Genomic DNA, 18906 nt, shown 5'->3' with positions numbered 1-18906 from the left:
TACTACCATCTTCAGTTCATCTTCTCACGACCCTTCCTTCAATTTCCTCCCATCCTCCTCGTTCCACATACCATCTTTGGATATCTTGTAACTTCTCCCCTTAGACAAACACATTCCTCTACTCTATACTTTATCACCCCATACTTCTGTCAGCTTTTGGTATTCTGTCTCCTTTTTCATTTAAATGATTCACTCTAATCACCTCTCTGCCTTCCACCCTTTTCCTCTTTCTCTGCTTATCTTCCACTCCCAACTTCCCTTCCACCTAAAAAAATTATCTGACATTCCCCCACTCTCTTCCCTAAGAACATGGGCATCCAGAGCTCCTCCTATCTTCCTTTGGACACTACTTCTATGTCCATTGAAGCCTTATCAACCACCTTTCCCTCCACCACCCTCTCCCATGTGTACTTATGCATGACTTTGTTCTTAAACACTGTATTAGCTATCATGAACTCAAAACACATCTCTATCATCAGCTCTCCACAATAATTTTTATCTGGCACTCCAAACTTCCTTACTACTACATCTACTGGTTCATCCTCTACTCTAGTATTGAGACATCTCAACACTACTACATTGGCATTCCTCTCAAGACTCTAAGCACTCACTTAAATCTATGTATAAAATATCCCTTTTCTCTCCACTCTTTTCACCACCAGGTCCATATGCACTTACAAAACCCTATAACTCCTATCCCAGTTTCATCTTGAGCCACATTAAGGGGAGCATCAGATTTTTTTTCTTTAATTATTTATTTATATTTTCATTACTATTACTATTATTATTTATTTTTATCATCTAGAAATGTTTTAGAAGGTATAGGGAATGTGTGTCAGGTAACCAAAATTTGAAAAATACCATTTGGTTGTGGCAATAGCTCATCAAAGGCAAATGGATCATGGGTTGATGGTGAAATGACCCTTATTATTCCTGGATTATGGTTAATTTTACAGTGATAATCCCGCCGTACCCTGATGGAGACGTTTGGTAATCCTTGAGGATGGGTACAAGAAGGAAGTGGGGAAAGAGGCACTGCTCAACTAATCTACAAAAACTGAGCATGCCACTCCCCTCAGTACACATTGACATGCTGTAACTCAAAAAAAAAAAAAATATATATATATATATATATATATTTCACAGATCTTATGAAAGCAGATTTTAGAAACCTTTATTATGTGAATACAAAAATATATCTGCTGAGTGTGACTTTCTTTTTTTGTGGAACTTTGAAAAAGAAAACAATTTCTTAGCATGATTACCCAAGCATCATACTATGCTTACATATTTATTTAATTTTTTTTATTTATTTTTTTGTTGTAAAATTAGGGCCATATGGATGACATGAAATATGATAATTCTGTCTATTGGAGAAGAAAGACAACCTAAAATACAATATAAGTATCAACTCATGATTTGTAGCAGTTTATTTTTTCTTTTCCTTTTTTTAAGTGCTCTGGCTCCTTAACCTTGAAGATATTTCCTTCCACTCCATCAACCACTTTCCTAGTTCATCACCCAGCCTGTCATATCACCATATTAGGAAAGACTAAAAGCACTGTTCTGCCAACTTTGAAAGATCAAAGAGGAAAAGGTGATATGATTACAGTATTCAGGTCACTAAAGGGGTTGATTGCATTGACAGAAGAGATCTCTTGATTAATATGGGAGGGCTTCAAGAGGTCATAGGAACAAATTAAGAAAGACCACATGTATAGAGGATGTGAAGAAATACTGTTTTCCATATAGATGCATAATTACTTAGAATAACTTAAGTGATATGAGAGAAATTCACTAGTAACAGCGACATAAATCAGATAATCTTTATGACAGTTGCATGCAGGATTCGAACCCACTGCTTTCGGCCACTGTCTTAAAAATTATCATAGACCAAGCTTGAACATTACATTAGTTCAAATCAAATTATGATTGTAAATCAAGGATATAAACTTGGAAACGTACATGAATTTGAGGTTAAGTATGATGAAATTGGAGAGGAGGTGGAAGCCAATGAGCGTTGCTCCGTTCTTGTATAGTACAATTAGGTAAATACTTCCCAGCAGAGCTACTCTCTTCCTCCCTGACTCCCTCCTCATTCCTGACACTCCACCACACTCCCAACCTAAAATCGCCCCACCCTTTCAACTTAATGCTAACACATCATCCCTCTTACAAACATACTGCCTATCTCTTCCCTTTTAATCTCATCTGGACCACAATCATGCACATATAATAACCTAAATTTAAGGGTTCTGGTTGGAGTCCTCCTTCTAGACCCTCTTTAAGCCTGAACAGGGAACGTCCAAAGTTATGATTTTGCATGGAAGTTGTACCACTTCTGGCACGCCCACTTTTAGAAACAATAAAAACCAAAGGTTTAAGGGAAGAAGTGCTCCACGTTATAAAGTAAAGTGGGCATGCCAGAAGTGGTACAACTTCCATGCAAAATCATAAATTTGGACGTTCCCTGTTCAGGGTTAAGCTTTTACTTCTTGTAAGATAATTTTACAAAGAGCAAGATACCAAGTTATATCACATCATCCCACTGTATCACCATCTATGACTTGCATAGTGGCAGTATTCTATCCTCCCTGTACTTAGATGAAAAATCAGTATGTGCAAATACTATTCACAATTTTAAGAATAAACTTGATGCTGAAAGATACAAGGACGGGTCACCACGAGCATAGCTCCCTTCCTGTATAATACAACTAGGTAAATATCAACATCTATGACTTACATGGTGGCAGAATTCTATCCTCCCCATAACACAGGGGACAGAGGTGAAAAGAAAAAGTATACTCAAGAACTGGTACAGGACAGTTTTAAGAAAACATCAAAATGGAGGGACAGTTGTAGTAATAAAGTAGCACCATTCTTCTAGGAGTAGAGATTTTACTTTAACATAGACATAATGATGTATGGCTGTAATCCATAGGGGCACCCCAAAACAGTGCCTAAATCATTGGCTGCATACTACTATGCAATTTATACTGCCCACTTGAAACACATGAACACTGATTTATTTTCCACTACTACAACTTGTTGATCACTTACATAAATTAAAAAATGGAGAATGGTATCTATATTACTGTACACTAGCTCATTAGGCATCATTGTCATTATGAAAGATGCTTTCTGGCAATTGTGGAAAGGACGCCTTGCTTTGAAATGGTGTACAATGTTTCTCTTTTTGAAGCTATTTTCAAGTACATGAAAACAGAATACATTAAACTAATTATATATCTTGGAAGGGACACTAGGAAGCGCATCCCACAGGGTACCATTTTAAGTCTTTCTGTGTAGGTGGCTGGTATCATACACCAAGACAACACTTAACTACCTTATGGGTTAGGGCCATGCTGAATTGATTTTATGTGAAACTGGCAAGATATGGAGAAAATGTCTTATAGAAGCAGCAATTATTCAGAGTTCAAACACTAAAGAACAAAACAAAGGTATGTTCAATATTTCACCCTCTTTTAATTTAATTCCTGTAGAAAGACTTTAAATGACATCTTGTGGGATGCCCTGTCCTAGTGTCCCATTTATTCCAAAATGTATAAATCACTTAGAGGTTGCAATATGCATCTGTATACTTGAAAGAATTTCAACTAATAAGATGTACATTTGGTAAAGGTTCCATCCTCGCATGGTGTCTACTTTGACCAGGACTAGGCTTGCTGACTTGCCACCTTTATGAGTAATTATGACTTGTGGAATGCTGACTTATGGGGGTTTAATGTACTACAATTAAGTAAATAACCTAGAAATCAATAGTGATGTTACATTAGACAACCACAAAAAAAAACTAAAATTAGATGGCAAACTCCTTCCAATGAAAAAAAAAAAAAAAAAAAATCAACAAGAAAATAGACCTTAAATCTACTGCAAGCACTTTGGACAACTGAAACTAATAACCATTAATAAGTAATTCATAAGAACTATCCTTGGCTATACCTCCACAGCATGGTTCCCAACAATCAATAAAATGAACATAAACAACTTACAAACTTCAGAGCAGAGCACTGAGAGTAATAACAGAATGCACCAGAAGCACATCTATCAGACACCTGCATGCAGAAGCAAAAATCCTCCATACAAAACAATTAATCTATTGCCCCAGGTCTCTTGCTCCTTGTTTCTCTGAGCAAGAAAAGGAAACAGACGTGGCTCAAAAAGCAGAGATTGATAAAATGAGAAGGGATAGTAAAAATTAATAAATGAGAGAAAAAATCTCGACACAAGGAAAAAGAGGATAGCTCAACTACAAAATAGGATAGGAGAGATAGAGTAACCTTCTGAGGTCATGGTGCAACAGGGAACAGAGCCTAGAAGAAGGAATAGTCAAGGTTACAAAAAATAAAATAATGCCAGAGTTGTAGTTGACAAGACTAGATGCATCTTACTTTTTGGTTGCCAAGAACACATCACCTCATTGAAGTTACATCAGGAACAAGAAATAAAAATGAGAAATTACCTCAATAACTCTAGAAAAGGACTTGGATGTAACAGCCCAGATTGATAGTGTGTGTAGGTTAGGTCAGTATAAGAGAAATGGCATGCATCCAATGAAAATAAAATTCAACTTGCAAGCCATGGCAAACAAAGTAATGAAGTCTTGGAAGTTAGCATGAGAGAAAAAGTGAAAAAGTATTTGGATTAGGGAAGATGCTAACAAAAAGGAATGAGCATAGACACACAAATTGTTCAAGGAATCCAAAGCAAAAAATTAAAGGACAAGATTTTGTTTTTTATGAGGAAATAGTTAAAAAATAAAATGGGTGGTATTGCAAAGGAAATGTGGGGTAGCATATGCTAACGCTTATGGTTTGCTATTGGCCAAGTTGGAGATAGATGACCACTTAAGGATAAACAAGCCTGACATTTTGTGTCTAATGGAAGAGGATAAAATGAATGGAGAGGTAATGTTTGTGGTGAGAAGTGACATGAAGGTGGAAGGCAAGACTGAAACAATCCACCTAAAAATTAGTACTAAAAAAAGATTTCATGGTGGCATATCCCCCCCCCCCCAAGACAAAAGCTTGGAATGAAGCAGAAGGAAACTATTAAATAAAGCAATTTAGTCCATATTTGAAACTTCAATTGCAGTGAGGTTAGGTGGGAAGAATGGAAAGCAAGCACCAAAGCAGATTCCTGGTGAAATGCCCTGTTAAGTAGAGCAGTGGAGAACACAATGACTCAGTGGGTATAGGACAGTGGTTCTCAAACTTTTTCGTGAGCGACCTTATTTGGAACATTTCAATCCTTCGTGACCCAGAATAAAGTAAAGAGAAACTAAATGGACTGATAAATATACCCTTTACTTTGGAAAAAAATAATGTGTACAGCTTTTCTTTCACAAAACAAAATTAACAGAATCCGTGGCACTGCATTTCCTTCAGAAAACTAAATTAATGGGAACTGTGGTATTGCTTCTCATTTACCAGTATTTCAAATCGGTGAACTCTGTGACCCATCAAAATTAATCTCGCAACCCATAGTTTGAGAACCACTGGTATAGGAAGTGACCTGGGTAAGCGGAGACATTCACACAAGATTAGGTCTTTAACTAACCAAGGAGCCAGACACCATTTGTTCCTTGAACTACCTTTGCTCCATAGGAAAAAGTGACCTTGTAACAATTGAGTTTCAGCTGGGGGATGAGGAAGTAGAGCCAAGGAATGAATCACATAGGCAAGGGAGACTCAATTTTAGGAAAACAGATTACTTAGGATTAAAAAAAAATCATTTGAAGAAGCAAATTGGGAGGAATTCATGAATACCACAGAAGATTAAAGTGACATTTGACCATGTGGATGAAGAGATGATGAAAAAATTGATGGAAACCTTCATCCATCCAAGACTGGAATATGCATTAGTAGTATGGCCCCCACACATAGTGAAGGATATAAGCAAAGTTGAGAGAATACAAATGGTAGCAACCAAGCTGGTCTCCAGCCTGTTAGATAAACCATATGAGAAAAGTCTGAAAGTGCTGGGTCAGCCAAAAAGGAAGAAGTGATATGATTACAGTAATCAGGTGACTAAAGGTGGTAAATTGCTTTGACAGAAGAGATCTGATTAAAGATGGAAGGTTCGTAAGGTCATGAGAACAAATAAAAAAAAACCACATGTCTAAAGGATATGAAGTAATACAGTTTTCCATATAGATGCATAAATATAGATATGTGGAATAGCTTAGAAGGTGACATAGCCCAAGCTCAAACAATACACAAGTTCAAATCTAAATATAATTGGAAACCAAAGCTATAGATTAACCTGGAACTGTACATGAGTTTGAGGCTAGGTATGGTGTATTTACCTAGTTGTATTACATGGGAAGGGAGTTATGCTCGTGGTGACCCATCTTTGTATCTTTAAGCATCAAGTTTTTTCTTAAAATCTTATTTGCACACACCGTTTCTTTATCTAAGTTATTCCAGATATCCAGTACTCTACGTAGGAAGTTTTTTTTTTTTCAGATCTCTTCTATAGTTGTCCTTTTTGAGTTTCTTTTCATGACCTCTTGTTTTTCCATTGTCATTTTTTAGTAAATCATTCCTATCGAGGATTTCCATCCCTTTCATGATTCTAAATATAGTCAGTAGATCACCTCTTTCTCTTCTCTGCTCCAGTGTTAGTAGTTCCAATTTCGATAATCTTTGTTCATATGTAAATTTGGAAAGAGTAGGTGCCAATTTGATCATTACTCTTTGTATTGTTTCTAATTTCTTTGTATTCTTTTTAGTACTGGGTGTCCATAGTGTCGCTGCGTATTCCAGTTTTGGTCTAATCAATGTAACTAATATTTTTTTAATCATTTCTTCATCCAAGTAGTCAAATGCCACTTTCATTGACCTTAATAGGTTGAAGGTTTCTCCGATTATTTTGTTTATATGTTTATCCGGTGTCATGTCTTTGCTGATTATTACTCCAAGGTCCCATTCTGAGTGCACTTTTTTTATTTCTTCACCAATTTTATAATTTTTGTTTTAACTCTGTTTTTACGTTTTCCAAACTCCATTATGCTACATTTCTTGATATTGAATTTCACTTCCCACTTTTGAGTCCATTTCCAGATTTTGTCCTGGTCTGATTGTAAAGAATCACAGTCCTCTTCTGTTCTTACTTTCTTCAATATTTTTGCATCATCTGCGAAGAAATTCATGTAACATTCAACTCCTTCATCCATGTCATTTATGTACAGTATATGGCAAACATGATTGGAACCAACACCGACTCTTATGGAACACCATTTGCCTTTTTTTTTTTTTTTTTTTTTTTAATAGATGTTTAAGTAGTATGTTGCTGATATTTTTGTTGTTGTGTTCTGTTGGTGATGCTTTTGAGATGTAATGGGTGTATGGTCTAAGATCTAGCACAGGGTTGTGTAAAATTTTTTCATGTGTTCTGTTGGGGCATATTTTAGTCCAGTTGGGGTGGTTTTAAGTGTATTCTGTTATTACTCTCAGTGCTCCATTCTATAGTGTGTGATAGTTGTTGTAGCGTTTGTAAGTTGTTTGTACTTATCTTGCTCATTGTTGGAAACCATTGTGTAGAGGCATAGTTGAGTGCAGTTCTTATGAAGTGCTGGAAAATGGTTATTAGAGTCTCTTGTTCAGAAAGAAGATTTGCTGGGATGACTAGGGCTGAAATTTGAGCTGATTGAGTACAGCCTTGATATTTCCTGCCTTGTTGAACTCCCTTTTACAGTTAAATTAGAAATATAGAAAAAGGAGATAGAGTTGAGATTAGATGATAAACATGACCAGATTATGACCAGTACATATGGCTGTTATGTCATATATTAAGTGTATTTTGCATTATTGAAGTCATTTAAGATTGTATATTGAACTTAATATGAAATCTTACATTGTATCAGGGTTGTATGATTAACAAATAATTATTGGTGTTTTAATGTAATCTGGAGTATAGTTTGTGTATGTTAGTAAGTTATCTAATATCTCTTATTTCCTTACATTTACAGGTTTGCTATACAGTGTTCTCCCACCATTTAAGAAGGATATCTGTTAGCTTCTGGAACCTCTAAGAATTCTAGCCAAAGTTTGTCTAGAGCTGTCAAAATCTTTTGGATACTATAGACAAAGAGTGAAGTATTTTGTTATACTTTTTTATATAAGTATATGACATGAAATTTGGAGACCCAGCCGAAGAAAACACAGATTCTGGCATGGCAAGTAATGAATCTTCTTTACCAAATAAAAATGATACCATGGAGGACAGTATTTCTAGTGAGAAAAACGAAGATTCCAGTGAGGAGAAGAGTGATGAAAAGAAGGATTTGTCTGAGGTAGACAAAGATATAGAAGAGGAAGACAAAAATTCTGAGCAAAACAAAGATACAGAAGAGGAGAACAAAGATACAGAAGAGGAGAACAAAGATACAGAAGAGGAGAACAAAGATACAGAAGAGGAGAACAAAGATACAGAAGAGGAGAACAAAGATACAGAAGAGGAGAACAAAGATTCAGTTAAAGATAATGAAGATGAAAAGGAAGAAGTTAAGGATTCAAAAGAGGAAATAAAAGAGAGCACTGAAGATACAGAGTCTGTAAAAGAGGATTTGGACAATTCAAAATCTTTATCCAAAAGTGGGTCAAGTGAAGAACCTCCTGAATCCCAAAGTGGGTTGAGTGAGGAACCTCCTGCAAAGAAAGCAAAAATTGAGAATTCAGAATCAGATGATATCCATTCACGACTGAAGCGAAGCAGAGAAAAGGTAAGAAGGTATTTATTTGTTTGATTGTTATTTGGTTTTCTAAAGGTAATTTAAAAATTTCCCTGTACTGGGGTATTGACCGCATGTATCCAAAAATTTAGGGACTATTTCAGGGTGCTCTGATGGATCAGACCCACAATACTTGCCAGTTGGTCCTTCTTCAGATCCTTTTCCAAGCTCGTTACTCAATGATGAACACAATGGTGCAAAGGGGTAAGGAAGAAAAAAACATGCAATTCGCAGAGGAGAGCAAAACGCATCAGTCCACCACAAAGGCTGAGTGACATCATTGGTCTCGCTAACCTGTACGCGCCTCTGGTGTGCTAATGTTCAGACATATTTTAACCGCTGTTTTAGCGAGTGGTCAACACACTGAAAGATGACACATTGCTGCCAGCCATTTCTCCTGATCATCCCTCTGAATCCTTTCTCCCCCAAGAGGACAGAGTCCTCTTGCCCAGGCTATGGTGTGGCTACCATCTAGCCCTTCTAACTTACAAGAGGAGGCTTGATGACCAGATCACAAATAACTGTCCAGGATGTAACATTTCACCCCATACTATACAACACATTATGGAAAACTGCATTTCACACAATTATGCATGCCGACAACACAACACATACTCTATAAAGGATTTGTGGGAAAAACCCTTTCCAGCCATGGCATTTCTCAGGGAGATGGGACTGCTCAGCCAGATAGTGTAGGGAACGACGCCACCACCACCACCATCATCCATGTCTTTCAAACAACACATCACAAACATAAAAAACAAATGCACACCCAGACTTAATGCACTTAAGTCAATCACTGGAACAACATTTGGACAAAACAAAGAAACTAATATAACAATATACAAACAATGCATACGCTCAGTGTTGAATTATGCGAGTCCTGCATGGGCTCCTAATCTCAGTGAGACACACCACAACACCCCTCAAATCATACAAAACAAAGCCCTAAAAACAATTACAGGCTGCACAAATACAACACCTACAGACCATTTACACCATGAAACAAAAGTCCTCAAAGTCAAGGACCACCTCGACATGAGAGGCACACAAACACTTGCCGCAGCCACCACAAACACATTACACCCGCTACACTACATAGCAGAACACCCACACACACCAAGAAACATTAAAACAACACCCAAAGACCTTTATCACGCACAGATACTCTCTTCTCTTCCTCCACAACCACCAAATACCAGCCTCCGGAAACATATTCATAATCATATCACTCACCGCTCCATTAACACACTGAAAGACAACACACTGCTGCATGCCAGACCCCCTGATATCCACCCTTCTGAATCCTCTCTCCCATGAAAGGACAGAGTCCACTTGGCCAGACTGCGGTGCGGCCACCACCCAGCACTTCTAAGCTACCAGAAGAGGCTGGATGACCGCATTGTGAACAGCTGCCCAGGATGTAACACTTCACCCCATACCATACAACACATAATGGAAGACTGCATTATACACAATCATGCACGCAAACAACACAACATACGCTCTATAAAGGATTTGTGGGAAAACCCAGTTTCGGCTATGGCATTCCTTGGGGAGACGGGACTGCTCGGACAGACAGTCTAAGGAACGACAACAACAACAACAACAATATAAAGGATTTGTGGGAAAACCCAGTTTCGGCAGTAGCATTCCTTGGGGAGATGGGACTGCTCGGACAGACAGTCTAGAGAACGACAACAACAACAACAACAACAAGAGCAACACAGAGTAGGCCTGGCAAGAAAAACAACTTGCTGAAATGTATTCACCTGACTGACAACATCAGACATCTTATCCTATATTGCCCTGCTGTAGACTTACCAAGACAACAATACAATATGTCTTCTTTGAGTGACTGGTAGGCCAATCCAGTGATTATTGCTGATCATCTTGGAGGCATGGGTTTCCTGCAAGAGAGATCTAGGGCAATAAGAACATAAGAATGAAGGAGACTGCAAGAGACCATAAGGCTTACACTAGGCAGCTCCGTAACCATCACCGCCTGTCATCCCCATCCATAAAGTTGTCTAATCATTTCTTAAAACAACTGATAGTTTCAGCACTTACTACATGGTTACTAAGTTTATTCCATTTGTCGACCACCCTATTAGTAAACCAATTCTTGCCTATTTCCTTTTTAAATCTAAATTTGCCCAGTTTATAACCATTACTGCAAGTCCTGCCTTGTTGTTTTAATATGATGACCTTGTTTGCATCACCCTTGTTAAAGCCTTTGTCCACTTGAACACCTCTATTAGATCACCCCGTACTCTGCGTCTTTCCAGAGGGTGTATGTTAAGGTGCCTAAGCCTCTCTTCGTAAGGCAAATTTCTGAGTCCATGCATCATTTTGGTCATTCTTCTCTGGACTGAGAATGAAACCTTCACTTCTGAAACGATGAAGGATTTTACTGCAGTTGTGTACATATGCTTTTTCCATTTATTTCTTCCTTCAAAGAGTAGTTTTCTCTTCAACAGTTATGCCCCAGTGTTAAAGAATTCAAGTTCAACAAAAAACGAGTTCGAATGTTAACCAAAGCAGAAGACATACCTGATGGTTGCAATGGCATTGTGTACTGGATGTGTAGAGATCAGCGAATACAGGGTAAGTTATTAGTTACTTGTTTTATGCTAGTAGAGTATTTCTGTGGTTCTTTGAATTTAGAAGGATACTGGATTTTTTTCTCAGATTTATATCAATATGTTAGCCATGTCAGATTGAGGCCTGAAAAGGGATTTCATCTGATAAAAGTTCCCTCAGTTTTGGGTTTGCTATAGTCATCAGGGAGGCGCTTACACCAGGAAGGTCTTAGCTACAACCAGTGGAGTCATCGTTAACCATTGTGCCTGGACAGCTAGGGCAAGTTGTAGTCTAGTAGTTGTCGGAGTTAAAAACCTGTGTTTTATAGCCATTGAACAGACAGAACAAAATGTATGAATTACTTCTTTGGTAAATAATTGAAAGTTTGGCTTTGATAAAGTGGTGTAATTCATACATGATATGAAGAACTTTATTCAATTTCAGATAACTGGGCTCTGCTGTTTGCCCAACGCCTTGCCTTGAAAAGTAAGGTTTCGTTGCATGTAGTTTTCTGTCTAATACCAAAGTTGTTGGATTCATCATATAGGCATTTTGACTTCCTGCTGAAAGGTAAGCCCAAGTATTATAAATTTTTTGTTATAACACAAAAGTAGGACAATAACAAACACTTAAATGGCTGATTTTTTTTAGATACAAAAAGAGTGTTAACTGGAGTCATTGTATTTCTTCTCTGGTAATCATGATTAACCACATCAATACAAGTCAAATTCTCGTGCGCAGCAGCGGCTGCCATATGTATGATGCATCACACTACTTGCATTATAAAATATAAAGTCACCGCTGTATTACTTCTCTTTTACTGTGAGTAATAATAAACACAGAAAACATGATCAAACCAGTTCACAGGATCTGGGGGTAACTCATGTACAACTACAAAAAATATATATATATAATTAAGATGCTGACATCCTTGTATGCTCACTCAGTTTAGCTCCATTCTCACTCCTCCATTTCCCACCACATGTGACCCCAAATACTTAAAACTATTCACTTCCTCCAGCCTCTCTTCTGAAAGTCTTGCTTCCAACTTGCTACCACCCTCTCCTGTTGTACATCTTACCAGCTTACCTTTATTCATATTTACTTTCAACTTTCAATCACTTAACTTCCCAAACTCCATCATTAACTGCCATATTTTCTCCTCAGACACCCTGCCACAAGCAGAGTGTCATCCACAAACAACAACTGGTTCACCTCCCACTTCCATCTATTATCTCAAACCCTCTCCAATCCCCTGCCTCTTCCATTTACCTCCCATACCACACCATCCTGGCACATATTTAACAGACATGGCAAAAATCATACTTCCCAGACACAGCCCCACCTTTATGATTAAAGATGGGAGGGCTTTAAGAGGTGATGGAAGTAAATTAAAAAATATCACATGTCAAAAGGATATGAACAAATACAGTTTTCCATATAGAAAATTGGAAATCAAATATATAGATTAAGTTGGAACTATACATGAATTTGAGTCTAGGTATGTTAGGAAATTAGAAAATAGGAGACAGCACCCAACGAGCATTGCTTTATTCCTGTAAACTACAATTAGGTAAAATCTCAAACTACTTGCTCTCTCCATTTCCAGTCTTATCACAAGCCTACAATTCACATAAAAACTCTTGACTGTCCTTAAGAGCTTTACCCCAATCCCATATGCTCATATATGCAATACCTCCTATAGTACCATCATATCTACCCTGTCATAAGCCTTCTGTAAATCCTTAAAGGCCAAAAAAAACATTGTTACATTTTCCAAAAAGATTCTCACAAATCTGCCTTCATAAATTTCATTCATGCATCCTCAGCCTTTCTTAAAGCCACATTGCTCCTCACAAATTATTACCTCTGTTCATCTCCTAAGACTCTTAATTAACACCTTCCTGTAAGCCTTTCCAACTACACTCAACAGACTGATCCCTCTAAAACTACTACATTCACAATTGTTCCCTTTTCCTTTGTAAAGTGAAATTGTACAGGCATTTCTCTAGTCCTCCAATACACTCCTCCACCTTAGACACGCATTAAAGAATCTCACAAATCAATCCACTACCTCCTTTTTTCAGACACTCCACATGGCTTTCTATTAGTGTAATTGATAAACATCTTATTTTGGTGGGAATGTATCTACCACTGGTTTCCGAACTATGACTGTACTTGGTCTCTCAAACCTTTGTATGATTCAGCCAAATTTATTTCCTAAATGTCTGACTCTCCAAATATGAAATCCTCTTTAAATTGAAATCCTGGGGTGTTGGATGCATCATTAATAGTTTTTCCATGTTCAAAGGTTTACAGGAAGTGGAGAAGGAATGCCAAGAATTGAATATTCAATTTCATCTTTTTCCTGGATATGCTAGAGATGTCTTACCTGACTTTATTGAGAAATTCAACATCGGAGGTGTAGTGACAGATTTCTCACCGTTACGGACACAAATACAGTGGATCAAAGACACAAAAAAAGCTCTACCCAAAAAGATTCCTATGTGTCAGGTAATTCATATGATGACGTTATGAAAATTAAATAGTTTGAAAGACTACATTTGTGTGGTGAAAGTGGGATCACTGATGCTCATGTAGTCATGTTCTTCATTATTATTGTCACAGGTAGATGCCCACAACATAGTTCCATGCTGGGTTACCTCAGACAAGCAAGAATATTCGGCCAAGACCATAAGAAAAAAAATACACAACAAACTTCCAGATTTCTTAACCAAATTCCCACCAGTTTGCAGGCACACAATTGATAGTGAAATGAAAGCTGAGGTTTGTGCTTTTTTTTCTTTTTCTCCTTCTTTTTTTTCCATCTTTTTTTTTTTTTTATAGTTCATGTAAAAATAAGGGCATTAGCATGTATTAAAACAGTTGAAAGAAAGACCTTTCATTTCATATTCTTTAGTGGTGATGTGTATTGTTTTCTTTCCTATTTTTTTACCAAGTTGTGAACATACCACTACGGATACAACTTTGAAAGCAAGGTTAATGGTAACATTAGGATCCTAGATGATGGTGTATTTCACGAGAAGCTCAGCAGTGAAACATACTGTACATAAGTGAACCAAAATGGAAGTCAATGTATGTACACACACTTCATTTATCCCTCACCTATCCAGTACCCATTTGTTGTCCCTTGTATCTTAGCTCCTTGTAGATGAAGGGTCATCAGTTCCCTGCTCACTGCTCAGGTCAGAGGCATTGAGGGAAGACCCAACACCTTTGTGACAAGCCAACAGCCAAAGTTGGTTTACTCGCACCATTTCATTACAGTGAGACCTCTCTTTAACGGACATTAATTAGCTGTATTTGCGGTGTTTTCGATGTTTTTGGTGCTGTTGTTTAGTGCGTGCAATCACTATGACACCCAAAAACCACTCCAAAACACCGAAAACACAGCGAAAACACCGCAAACACAGCTAATTAACGTCCGTTAATGAGAGGTCTCACTGTACATGGCAACGCTTCCCCATTATCCACAGGAGAATTTACAGAGCATTCAATCAATTTAGTACCCTGGGTCTCTCTTGCAGGAGGTTTACAGCTCCCAATGAATCGGCTACAGCCTCCAGCCAGGCCCATAAGTCACTCAGGGAAGAAACTGTTAGTGTGGGGTACTGTTTGATGGGGTGTTCAGTTTCTTCTCTATGGTAGTTATACCTAGAGCAATTTAATTCTTTAGCCAGACCTCTTTTTTGTTGACACTGTTTTAATGGTCGATGGTGTCCTAATACAAATATGACAGTGAGGTTCTTACTCCTCTTGAGATGTATTTTTCTGTAGGGCAGATATCTAGGGGTCATTGATAAAGCATTGAATTTGGTTGTCTGTCTCGAAGAGCTTGTTTAGTGCTACATATGTGATTGTTTTTCTGTGGATGTATTGTTTGGATCTGGTTGTAAGTTGTATATTTTTTCAGTAGTAAACTGCTGGGGTGTTTTTTCTGTTAAGCTAGTAGTGCTTGTGTGATATAATGAGATGGGTGAGTGAGGTTGAGGGTTCTAGCATAGAACTGTGTACCAATTGTTTTCATATGATCCTCTGTGGGTAGGATTGTAGATACTGTATGCAGGTGTCCTATTGGGGTGCTTTTGGTGTATCATGTTATGACTCTGAAACATGACAGAACAATACCTTAGACTTTTCTCCCTCTATAACTCGCATTTTTCTAATGCATTATAAATAACTGTACAAATAATTGTCTGTGTGTTTCATTCTTGTGTCTTGCATTGCTTCAGATGTTGGCAGTGGGCAGGAGACAGAGATGACCTTATCCATGAGGAGCTAAAGGGAAACGAGGGTGATGGGTTAGAATGGGCGGGAGTGAGTCTTGATTTGGCTACCTCCCTTGTAAGGGGGAAAAAGCTCTTGGCTCTTGGTATATAGATCATTTTACACTTCTCTATTTTCAGTACAGTAGAGTATGTTAGGGATGGAATGGGTGGGAGTGGTTTTTTTATGCCTTCATTTTTGGCTACCTTCCTTATAAGGAGAAAAAAAGCCTTTTGTATATGTATGTATTTATTAAGATTAGTGTGAGGGACTGAATTGGAGAAGAATATATAGGCCTGTCTTATGAGAGGGATACATCATGGCTAAACTAGTAAAAATGCAGTAAAATCATGAGATACAATCTTTGCATAATGTGAAGGGGAAGGAGTGAAATGGATTTGCTTGATGGTGTAAAGTAGATGAAAATTATCCACTCCCAAGCCAAGCCACCTTGCTTTGCAGGTAATTGCAGTTTTAGGGTAGGTAGGGATTCTTGATATTATGTACACACAAGAGTAAGGAAAAAACAAGGAAATGAGGAAGACATGCAATTTAACAACATTAGTGAAAAAAAGATTGCAAAATTGAAATAGAAGTAGCATAGGTGAATGAATGACCAAATCTACTAGGATTGGAAATGTAAGCCATGTCCTCATTAGACTATAACAGTACCACTCAGCTTGTATTAATAATAAGAGTATTCCAAGTATACAATATGTGTTTCAAAACTTAGTAGGGATGGTCATATTTTCAAACTGTTAAAATGAGTCTAATTACATAATGTCATGTACGGTAGATGTGTCACATAGTGTCATATAGTAGTTATGTAAAACATGCTAAGTATCACATAATAGCTTATGTAAGTTATGTTAGGTAACACTCGTCCACTTATCCCTACAAGAATTATATAATAATGTAACTGCCCTTACTTGATATCTTGTGATGCTACAATATATATTTATGTTGAATTTGATCACAATTAAGCTATCTTAAGCTGGATAATGAGACATAGGACCATAAAAAATGTAAACTAAAATATAGGTGCCAGTTTACAGAACTCTGAATAAAATGCTGTGGAATAAAGTGGAGGAGTACAAGAATGGGGGAATTAGCATGAGAGGTCAGAGGTTGCTACATAAATGATGGCATAGGAAAATAGTGCCATCACTATATGTGCACTTTGTACTAAGCAAGATTCAGATAGGTAGCTAATGATAATTTGTAAACCTTCATCTTACAAAAATAAAGAAGTGAAAGGGATGTGTAAAGCCAGGTAAGTAGGAATAGACTAGGCCTATAGATATAGAAAATTGCATCTGCTATTGCCACTTGTAAGTGCACCACATATAAAAAGAGGGTTGTGTGCTGTAACACACAACATTCACGCCCTTGTTCTAATCGCTTGTATCGTGTAAGTGTAGGTTGTTGGACTTCATTAGTTTGGAGCTGCTGTGAGTTCTTCTCTTTAATTAGTTCAACTTGCTGGATCAGCAGTTGGCCCTAGTCTCTCACTTCCCACCTTAGGGAGCAATGAAGAAAATGTGTGTTCGTTGTCAACACAGTTACAGTTCTGTGAATATATTCCTTATAACTAAATTTATGTACAGTATAGAACTGAGTGTGAGCGCCCAATATAATACATAAATGCATATATATAGGGAGAAAATACATATGTACAGGAAGAAACATTATCCTATTGATGCAATGAATAACTTGTAAAAGCTGTGATTTGGGAATATTCTTGGTTGGCTTTGCAAGGTATCGCTTGTACAGGTGGCCGTGAGGTCACCCATTCTGACCAAGGGTCAGATCACACAATAGGTATCTGTTGAAGCTTACCCATATGTACCACATTTCACCATGGACACACAAGATCATGTACAACAAACCTAATCTGCTTCTACTCGAGACTAATAGATATAATAGATGAGAGGGATGGATTGGCAGACTGTGCCTATCTAGACTTACAAAAGGCATTTGACAAAGTACCACTCAAGAAATTAATAAGAAAATTAGAATCAATAGGTGGCATCGCAGGTAAATTATTAGAATGATTTACTAAAAAATGATAATGGAAAAACAAGAGGTCATGAAAAGAAACTCAAAAAGGATAACTATAGAAGAGATCAGAAAAAGAATAGCTTCCCACACAGAGTGCTGGATATATGGAATAACTAGATAAAGAAACAGTGTGTGCAAATACTATTCAAGATTTTAAGAAAAAGCTTGATGCTGAAAGATACAAAGACGGGTCACTACAAGCATAGCTCCCTTCCTGTGTAATACAACTAGGTAAACTAGGTAAATAAATACCAGTACAGACTGAATAAATCATAAACTCAAGGGTAAGCATAAAGACATATAGGTATTGTCTTGCAATATAAGTTATCCTTGTATATTTTGTGAATAATTATATATTTTGCATTTCACCTTTATCCAGTGTAAGAAAGAAATTTTCCTGATTAAAGGCAAAAACACGCTGGCAATTAGATTGATAGAACTGTTCAAATCATGGTCAGGTTTGGTGCAGTAAGTAAACAACAACACACCAAATTGTGACAAGAAGGTACCATATTACCTATATAATGTGTTTTTGCAGGAAGTTGACTGGGAAACAGCGGAAAAATCTCTAGAAGTGGACATGGACGTTGAACCTGTAAAGTGGGCCACCCCAGGAACCAGAGCAGGAATTCAAACTTTAGATCAGTTTTGTCGCAAACGCCTGAAATATTATGCTGACAAAAGGAATGACCCGAACAGTCCTTCTTTAAGCAACCTTTCTCCATGGCTACATTTTGGTAAGTGTTCATAGATAATCCAGAAAATGCCAATAGTTTTATTCTCTATATAGTATACAAGTACACAGAATGGCTGGAATAATAGATACAGATTTATTGGAGTACCAATTCACTGTAAGGTATGCTGTGTCTCTTGTCTATCATAAATCTTCAACACAAATGCAAACTTGGCCTAGGTAGCCAATCAAGGCATGCACCCATTCCACCCCCATCCTTCACCCATTTGTATCCCTTCATCTTAGCTCCTTTCGGACAAAGTGTCCTGTCTTCTGCTAAGGTCATATGCAATGCACCAAGACAACATATCTACAGCAGGGCCAGCAACATCATTTACATGGTAATCCTCCCTCCTTGGCTCCACATGCAAAAATAAAAGAGATAAGTAGGAACAACTTTAGGTCATGTCAGTTATTATACACTAGTGTCCAAAATGTTCTGGATAATTGTAATTTCGTATTAAAGATACTAATATCATCCTTGAAA

General features: G+C 37.5%; 1 protein-coding gene across 3 annotated transcripts in view; it reads left to right on the top strand.

The window, feature by feature from the left end:
• LOC143018288 (deoxyribodipyrimidine photo-lyase-like) overlaps positions 1–18906 on the top strand; it is a 42032-nt gene that overhangs the window by 10751 nt on the left and 12375 nt on the right. For all 3 annotated transcript variants that reach the window (XM_076173616.1, XM_076173615.1, XM_076173617.1), the window contains exons 2-7: positions 7994–8746; positions 11236–11362; positions 11783–11908; positions 13650–13852; positions 13967–14125; positions 18225–18423. In XM_076173616.1, the coding sequence (XP_076029731.1) occupies positions 8156–8746; positions 11236–11362; positions 11783–11908; positions 13650–13852; positions 13967–14125; positions 18225–18423 (1405 nt within the window). In that variant the 5' untranslated portion in view covers positions 7994–8155. The remainder of the gene's footprint in view (positions 1–7993; positions 8747–11235; positions 11363–11782; positions 11909–13649; positions 13853–13966; positions 14126–18224; positions 18424–18906) is intronic.

Source organism: Oratosquilla oratoria, chromosome 34 (assembly GCF_046742065.1).
Source record: "Oratosquilla oratoria isolate Oo_2021 chromosome 34, ASM4674206v1, whole genome shotgun sequence".
Classification (NCBI taxonomy): Eukaryota; Metazoa; Arthropoda; class Malacostraca; order Stomatopoda; family Squillidae; genus Oratosquilla; species Oratosquilla oratoria.
The sequence above is the reverse complement of the archived record's forward strand: the minus strand, read 5'-3'. Positions and strand labels throughout refer to the sequence as shown.